This window comes from Salvelinus sp. IW2-2015, linkage group LG26 (assembly GCF_002910315.2).
Source record: "Salvelinus sp. IW2-2015 linkage group LG26, ASM291031v2, whole genome shotgun sequence".
Taxonomy (NCBI): domain Eukaryota; kingdom Metazoa; phylum Chordata; class Actinopteri; order Salmoniformes; family Salmonidae; genus Salvelinus; species Salvelinus sp. IW2-2015.
This window is the reverse complement of record NC_036866.1, coordinates 45,128,494-45,138,031: the sequence shown is the minus strand read 5'-3', so window position 1 is coordinate 45,138,031 and position 9,538 is coordinate 45,128,494. Positions and strand designations below refer to the sequence as shown.

The 9,538-nt window shown below is 42.4% G+C and overlaps 1 protein-coding gene across 1 annotated transcript in view; it reads right to left on the bottom strand.

Moving 5' to 3' along the window:
- LOC111952241 (SH3 and multiple ankyrin repeat domains protein 2-like) overlaps positions 1-9,538 on the bottom strand; it is a 99,150-nt gene that overhangs the window by 20,025 nt on the left and 69,587 nt on the right. The window contains exon 12 of the mRNA XM_023970785.2: positions 7,273-7,339. Coding sequence (XP_023826553.1) covers positions 7,273-7,339 — 67 coding nt within the window. The remainder of the gene's footprint in view (positions 1-7,272; positions 7,340-9,538) is intronic.

The following is a 9,538-nucleotide window of genomic DNA, read 5'->3' as shown; positions in this document are numbered from 1 at the left end:
TGTAACGGCAGCCTTCCTCCTCTTCACGAGAAGAGAAGGTGTAGCAAGGATCGGACCAACACGCAGCGTAGCCAGTGCTCAACATGTTTAATTACGAAACTGWGAACACTTACAAATAACAAAATRATAAATGTGGCAAACCGATACAGCCCTATCTGGTGCAGAGAAAACACAAAGACAGGAAACAACCACCCACAAACCCCAACACAAAACAAGCCACCTATATATGATTCCCAATCAGAGACAACACAAAACACCTGCCTCTGATTGAGAACCATATTAGGCCAAAAATAGAAACAGACAAACTAGACACACAACATAGAATGCCCACCCAGCTCACAACCTGACCAACACTAAAACAAGCAAAACACACAAGAACTATGGTCAGAACGTGACACATACACTAAGTTGACCGTGCCTTTAAACAGCTTGGAAAATTCCAGAAAATGATGTCATGGCTTTAGAAGCTTCTGATAGGCTAATTGACATTTTTTGTGTCAATTGGAGGTGTACCTATGGATGTATTTCAAGGCCTACCTTCAAACTCAGTGCCTCTTTGCTTGACATCATGGGAAAATCGAAAAGAAATCAGCCAAGACCTCAGAAAAAAAATTGTAGACTTCCACAAGTCTGGATCATCCTTGGGAGCAATTACCAAACGCCTGAAGGTACACATTTATCTGTATAAACAATAGTACACAAGTATAAACACCATGGGACCACGCAGCCGTCATACCGCTCAGTAAGGGGACACGTTCTGTCTCCTAGAGATGAACATATTTTGGTGCGAAAAGTGCAAATCAATCCCAGAACAACAGCAAAGGACCTGGTGAAGATGCAGGAGGAAACAGGTACAAAAGTATCTATTTCCACAGTAAAACGAGTCCTATATCGACATAACCTGAAAGGCAGCTCAGCAAAGAAGAAGCCACTGCTCCAAAACTGCCATAAAAAAAGCCAGACTATGGTTTGCAACTGCACATGGGGACACAGATCATACTTTCTGGAGAAATGTCCTCTGGTCTGAAGAAACAAAAATATAACTGTTTGGCCATAATGACCATCGTTATGTTAGGAGGAAAAAAGGGGGAGGCTTGCAAGCCAAAGAACACCATCCCAACCATGAAGCACGGGGGTGGCAGCATCATGTTGTGGGGGTGCTTTGCTGCAGGAGGGACTGGTGCACTTCACAAAATAGATGGCATCATGAGAAAGGAAAATTATGTGGATATATTGAAGCCACATCTTAAGACAGTTAAAGCTTGTTCTCAAATGGGTCTTCCAAATGGACAATGACCCCAAGCATACTTCCAAAGTTCTGGCAAAATGGCTTAAGGACAACAAAGTCAAGGTATTGGAGTGGCCATCACAAAGCCCTGACCTCAACCCTATAGAAAATGTGTGGGCAGAACTGAAAAAGCGTGTGCGAGCAAGGAGGCCTACAAACCTGACTCAGTCAAATCAAATCAAATTTTATTCGGGAGGAATGGGCCAAAATTCACCCAACTTATTGTGGGAAGCTTGTGGAAGGCTACTCAAAACGTTTGACCAAAGTAAAACAATTTAAAGGCAATGCTACCAAGTACTAATTGAATTAATGTAAACTTCTGACCCACTGGAAATGTGATGAAAGAAATAAAAGCTGAAATAAATCATTCTCTCTACTAATATTCTGACATTTCACATTCTTAAAATAAAGTGGTGATCCTAGCGGACCAAAGACAGGGAATTTTTTGAGGATTAAATGTCAGGAATTTTGAAAAGCTGAGTTTAAATGTATTTTGCTAAGGTGTATGTAAACTTCCGACTTCAACTGTATGTWTTCACCCCCTTTGCTATGAAGCCCCCAAATAAGATCTGGTGCAACCAATTACCTCCAGAAGTCACATAATTAGTTAAATAAAGTCCACCTGTGTGCAATCTAAGTGTCACATGATCTGTCACATAATCTTAGTATATATACCCCTGTTCTGAAAGGGCTCMGAGTCTGCAACACCACTAATCAAGGGGCATCACCAAGCAAGCGGCACTATGAAGACCAAGGTGCTCTCCAAACAGGTCAGGGACAAAGTTGTGGAGAAGTACAGATCAGGGTTGGGTTCTAAAAAAATATCAGAAACTTTGAACATCCCAAAATGGAAAGAATATGGCAACAGAACAAAGCTGCCAAGAGAGGGCCGCCCACCAAAAGTCACGGACCAGGCAAGGAGGGCATTAATCAGAGAGGCAACTAAGAGACTAAAGATAACCCTAAAGGAGCTGCAAAGCTCCACAGCGGAGACTGGAGTATCTGTTCATAGGACCACTTTAAGCCATACACTCCACAGAGCTGGGCTTTATGGAAGAGTGGCCAGAAAAAAATAAGCAAACATGTTTGGTGTTCGCCAAAAGGCATGTGAGAGACTCCCCAAACATATGGCAGAAGGTACTCTGGTCAGATGAGACTAAAATTGAGCTTTTTGGCCATCAAGGAAAACGCTATGTCTGGCGCAAACCGAACACCTCTCATCACCCCGAGAACATCATCCCCACAGTGAAGCATGGTGGTGGCAGCATCATGCTGTGGGGATGTTTTTCATTGGCAGGGACTGGGAAACTGATCAGAATTGAAGGAATGATGGATGGCGCTAAATTCAGGGAAATTCTTGAGGGAAACCTGTTTCAGTCTTCCAGAGATTTGAGACTGGGACGGAGGTTCACCTTCCAGCAGGACAATGACCCTAAGCATACTGTTAAAGCAACACTCGAGTGGTTTAAGGGGAAACATTCAAATGTCTTGGAATGGCCTCGTCAAAGCCCAGACCTCAATCCAATTGAAAATCTGTGGTATGACTTTAAGACTGCTGGAGCAGTCTTGCCTTGAAGAATGGATAGTTATGCACACTCAAGTTTTCCGTTTTTTTTGTCTTATTTCTTGTTTGTTTCACAATAAAAAAATATTTTGCATCTTCAAAGTAGTAGGCATGTTGTATAAATCAAATGATACAAACACCCCAGGTTCCAGGTTGTAAAGGCAACAAAATAGGAAAAATGCCAATTGGGGGTGAATACTTTCACAAGCCACTGTAGCAACCTGACAAGCACCAACCACCGCTCTCCTCTCCAAGGAATAACATTAACTCTCCTAAACCTGAACATTTGCATTAAAACATCAACCACTCAATCAATCAAACACAACCCAAATGAATGAGCAACTTGTGCTGGAATAGATCAACCGCAAAGAGTGTAAAATACTGAGGAACCATCTTGTTTAAGCATCACAAACCCTGAGTGATGGATCCATAGAGATAGGAAATGAGATAGAACACTTCTGGCATCGCATGAATCACCACATAGATCAGTGATACAGTAGATCATACAATGACGCAAGGCGGATAATTGTTCGCAGGATATTGATGTAAACAGCACTAATAAGTTAAAAATGTTTTAGGAAAACTAACCATCAATGCATAGATGTATACTATATAAAGAGGCTACCTCCCTACCCATGAGTCTCCCATCATCATCATCGAGGAACCGAAGATTCAGATCCCCTAAGCCTATTATCACATGGATCTGGGAACCATGGCAACCACTGGGTAGCTATATGTGACAATGATTTACATAGTTGACTGTTGAACAAGGCAGATACTATAGGTTTTCATGGGCACATGCCCCCCCAGGTGTCAGTTTTTTAAATAAATTAAATGAATTACAAAAATTCATTTTTAAGCTGATGTTTTATCATTATTATAATTTTTTWWAAATGTGTCAGCTGTATTTTGCGGAGCGGGCACACTGACTGGAGCAAGCAAAGAGTACCCCGCCTATTCGCCCTTGTAAATACTTCCTTCCAAGGTGCACCACGGAGCAAAGATATGTTAGTCAGGACGCTAGATACTACCTACACCACACAGTTACACACACACACACACACACACACACACACACACACACACACACACTCTTCATATACGCTCCTGCTACTCTGTTTATTATATATCCTGATTACCTAGTCACCTTTACCCCTACGTACATGTACATATTACCTCAATTACCTCAACTACCTCGTACCCCTGCACATTCACTCGGTACCGGTACTCCTGGTATATAGCCTTTTTAATGTTATTGTATTGTGTTACTATTGTTTTTGTATTTTTTTGCTATTTTTTTAACTTTTAATTTGATCAAGCTATGTAGCATATTGATTCCTTCTTGATGAATACATCAAATGCAAATGTTGTTTCTCTGTAATACCAGCCACCTAGCAATTTTATGAAGTTGGCTTTAGCTAGCCAGCTAGATAGGTTCCATATCCCCCGACCTCATAGCTACCAAGCCATTTCAAGCTATCAAGAGTAAGAGAGTAAGTTAGAGTAAGTTGTCAAACTATTTTAGCTGGCATGCCAACTGGCAAGGTTGCTACACTATAAAATACTAAAAATGCTTTAATTATTGTGTTACGATACTATATACTGGTTTGACAGTTGTACTAAAATCCTAAAAGGCATACAAGTTCTTACCCTTTCCTGCAGTCAAATGACCAAATCGCCCTGTATTGGCCTCTTGGGTGGAATGTTATTCATATTTTTCATTAGTTTATAATTAATACACTTTTTATTTTATTCCAAAAATCMATTTTTTTCTATGCCAACTGATTTTGTTATATTTCAGTCTTCTGTGTTGTATATAAAGTGTACTATTGGGATGCAAACCTTTTATACATTTCAACTCTATATCTGACATGGTACAGGTGTCTTCTTTTTTTAAAGCTCATAACCATGTGTGTGAGGTGTATACTTTTGTTTAAGACTACAAAGAAACACTCTGTGTGACCTGGTGTAGCCCACTGCAGTACTAGGTTAATAGAATTAATGTGCACTCCCTCCTCCCCCCCCCCCCCCCCCCCCCCCATCGCCACACACCCTGTCTGTAGGTATGCTGTTGTACTATATCGTACACAGTAGTTATAAATGAACATGTACTGAGGTCCACTGTTACGAAGACTTTTCAGTGTTTGACTGTCAGATCAGATAGGAGATGTTCAGCAATTTACAAAAGGAGGTTACAAAACATTAAGAAGCGATGACGGAATGGAAGACAGAGAGAGAAAAAAAAATACTCTTGGGAGGTTGAAAATGCATGACAAAATGAGTTACTGGATGTGTCAGTGCCTATTTGGAGAGGAAAAGACAGAAATGCTCCGGCAATTGCACAGTAAGATTGCTGGCAGTAGCATTATGTTGACAGCATGCCAGAAGGCCGAGGCGAGTTCATAATGTCAAAAGCCTGGCCTTAGGACACAGGAAAGACCTGACTCCAGCAGTTACAAAGTGACAAGCAAAGAAAGATTAGAGAGAATCCCCATCACCAGCACCTTAGGGCACCTGGCAGCTTCATTAAATAGTACCCGCCAAACACCAGTCTCAACGTCAACAGTGAAGAGGCGACTCCGGGATGCTGGCCTTCTAGGCAGAGTTGCAAAGAAAAAGCCATATCTCAGACTGGCTAATAAAAAAGAAAAGATTAAGATGGGCAAAAGAACACAGACACTGGACAGAGGAACTCTGCCTAGAAGGCCAGCATCCAGGAGTTGCCTCTTCACTGTTGACATTGAGACTGGTGTTTTGCGGGCACTATTTAATGAAGCTGCCAGTTGAGGACTTGTGAGGCATCTGTTTCTCAAACTAGACACTCTAATGTACTTGTCCTCTTGCTCAGTTGTGCATCGGGGCCTCCCACTCCTCTTTCTCTTCTGGTTAGAGACAGTTTGCGCTGTTCTGTGAAGGGAGTAGTACACAGCGTTGTACGGGATCTTCAGTTTCTTGGCAAATTCTCGCATGGAATAGACTTAATTTCTCAGAACAAGAATAGACTGACGAGTTCCAGAAGAAAGGTCTTTGTTTCTGGCCATTTTGAGCCTGTAATCGAACCCACAAATGCTGATGCTCCAGATACTCAACTAGTCTAAAGAAGGCCCCTTTTTATTGCTTCTTTAATCAGAACAACAGTTTTCAGCTGTGCTAACATAATTGCAAAAGGGTTTTCTAATGATCAATTAGCCTTTTAAAATGATGAACTTGGATTAGCTAACACAACGTGCCATTGGAACACTGGAGTGACGGTTGCTGATAATGGGCCTCTGTACGCCTATGGAGATATTCCATTAAAAATCTGCCGTTTCTAGCTACAATAGTCATTTACGACATTAACAATGTCTACACTGTATTTCTGATCTATTTTATTTTATTTTAAAGGACGTAAAATGAGCTTTTCTTTCAAAAACACAGACATTTCTAAGTGACCCCAAACTTTTGAACGGTAGTGTACACTTCAAAAAGGGTTCTTTAGCTGTCCCCGTAGGAGAACCCTTTTTGGTTCCAGGTAGAACCCTTTTTGTTCCAGGTAGAACACTTTTTGGTTCCATGTAAAACCCTTTCCACCTCGAGTTCTACCTGGAACAAAAAGGGGTCTACCTGGAACCAAATTGGGTTCTTCAAAGGGTTCTCCTATGAGGACAGATGAAGAACCCTTTTAGACAGCACCTTTTTTCTAAGAGTGTAGTGTGAGGATAAGAAAGGATGGATGTGCCCTTTGTGAACAATAGAGGGAGATTGTCCCATTCATATCACAGACAACCACTGGAACACTGTTCTTAGTTCTCAAAGGCATACTGTCTTTTTAGAGGTATTCTATAGTGTACTACATACAGTACACATTATACAGTAAAGTAACCTATTAGAAAGAGTACACTTTATAAATGTGTGTGTGTGTGTGTGTGTTTGTGTGTGTGTGTGTGTGTGTGTTCATACATGTGTTCATGCGCACATGCGTGTGTGTGTATGTGTGCATGCAGGATGTGTGTGACGCGTGTGTGTGTGTGTTCTCATCCCAGTCTCTCTACTCTATGTAGGTCAGCTCCACTGTGTACTGTGGCTATGTGTGGAAGTAGATGTGGGATTGGAGCAGAAAACTGACTGTCTATAGGTGAGAGAGGAACCACAGTGCAGGTCCATCAAACAGGTAACAGCAGGGCCCATTCAGAGAGGAAGATCTTTGGTCAACAACATACAGCATTTATAAAGAAGCACATGAAGTGGACATGACTTGAATCCCATTCAATACAACAGATTTGCTTGCAACCATTTCCTAGCCTGGTCAACCATACTGACCGCTGCGCTCAATGGTTTACCAGTCTCACCATTTCCTATATTAAAACAAGAACGTGTTTTCTTCTTCTCTTAAATAAACCCAGTTTAGACACACATATAAGTGTTTGGTTCAGTAACTTACCAATATCGGTCTCTTTGTGATTCTTGATTAATTCTGCCAATTCAAAGTTCCCCGCGATGATGGCCACCTGGAACAGAATGATAGATTTGTCTTTTGGCATTTATCATAGTGACATTTTTAAAGCAAGCAAAATGGCTGACCTATGGGATTCATAGTAGAGAATTCCTGACTACCTGCTCTGATGGCCTCCCACATGCGGCGCCTCAGTTATTTGCCAGAAAACAACTTAATACCCATTGTCGAAGGACTCGCTTTTATGAAATGCAACCTGAAATTATTATAGCTACTAATAATAACACAATAAACAGCAGCCTGGTAAGAGTTGTACTGTAGTGGGTGGAGGACAGCCGAGCTACAGCCACAGTGGGTGAGTCAACACATATCCAGCCAGTAGACCCTGCCGGCTAAGGCCACCTTTCGCTAGTCTTACATAAGTCAGGTCAGTGGAGTAGGAGAAACGACTTGAGGCTCTGGCTGCAACAAAGCAGGTCGACCATAGATTAGTCACTGAAGAAAAAAGTCCATACAAAGTCTCCACCCGAATCACACAGTACCTCCCATGAATATCCAGCTAGTTGAACGACTGAAACCACCACTTGAATCACGACTTATCATGGAAATAAACTGAATAAACTCATCCCTCCTTTACAAATATGAAATTGTCTCCGTATTGAAAAACGAATAACACTTTCCCTAATGATGCATGAGTGAAAATTAGCCCAAAATATACTTCCATTGTCAATACCACAACTGAAATGAGTGCAATGAACCGATCAATGTAATACAGCAAGAACCTTAGAGTAGCTACCGTACATTGGATTGGAGTAGCGGTGCTGTAATGTAATGCCAGCTAGAGTGTAGACCGAGGCTGTATCATCTCCAGCTGATGGTTTGATGATGAGAGCCAGGAGGACCTCTCTGGGGGTGACAACACATGTCATGACTCCTGCTTCCCAGCTCATCTCCCAGAAACAACCTTCTGTTACAGTATAACCACAATGATAGCCTGCTGGAACCCTTCTGCTACAGTACTAACCACAATGATAGCCTGCTGGAACCTTCTGCTACAGTACTAACCACAATGAAAAGGGTTCCAGCAGGCTATCATGTGTTAGTACTGTGCAGAAGGGTTCCAGCAGGCTATCATTGTGGTTAGTACTGTAGCAGAAGGGTTCCAGCAGGCTATCATTGTGGTTGTTACTGTAGCAGAAGGGTTCCAGCAGGCTATCATTGTGGTTAGTACTGTAGCAGAAGGGTTCCAGCAGGCTATCATTGTGGTTAGTACTGTAGCAGAAGGGTTCCAGCAGCCTATCATTGTGGTTAGTACTGTAAGAAGGGTTCCAGCAGCTATCATTGTGGTTAGTACTGTAGCAGAAGGGTTCCAGCAGGCTATCATTGTGGTTAGTACTGTAGCAGAAGGTTTCCAGCAGGCTATCATTGTGGTTAGTACTGTAGCAGAAGGTTCCAGCAGGCTATCATTGTGGTTAGTACTGTAGCAGAGGGTTCCAGCAGGCTATCATTGTGGTTAGTACTGTAGCAGAAGGGTTAAGCAGGCTATCATTGTGGTTAGTACTGTAGCAGAAGGGTTCCAGCAGGCTATCATTGTGGTTAGTACTGTAGCAGAAGGGTTCCAGCAGGCTTTCATTGTGGTTAGTACTGTAGCAGAAGGGTTCCAGCAGGCTATCATTGTGGTTAGTACTGTAGCAGAAGGGTTCCAGCAGGCTTTCATTGTGGTTAGTACTGATGCAGAAGGGTTCCAGCAGGCTATCATTGTGGTTAGTACTGTAGCAGAAGGGTTCCAGCAGGCTATCACGTAGCAGAAGGGTTCCAGAGGCTCATTTGGTTAGTACTGTCAGAAGGTTTCAGCGGCTATCATTGTGTTAGTACTGTAGCAGAAGGGTTCAGCAGGCTATCATTGTGGTTAGTACTGTAGCAGAAGGGTTCCAGCAGGCTATCATTGTGGTTAGTACTGTAGCAGAAGGGTTCCAGTCAGGCTATCATGTGGTTAGTACTGTAGACAGGAGGGTTCCAGCAGGCTATCATTGTGGTTAGTACTGTAGCAGAAGGGTTCCAGCAGGCTATCATTGTGGTTAGTACTGTAGCAGAAGGGTTCCAGCAGGCTATCATTGTGGTTAGTACTGTAGCAGAAGGGTTCCAGCAGGCTATCATTGTGGTTAGTACTGTAGCAGAAGGGTTCCAGCAGGCTATCATTGTGGTTAGTACTGTAGCAGAAGGGTTCCAGCAGGCTATCATTGTGGTTATACTG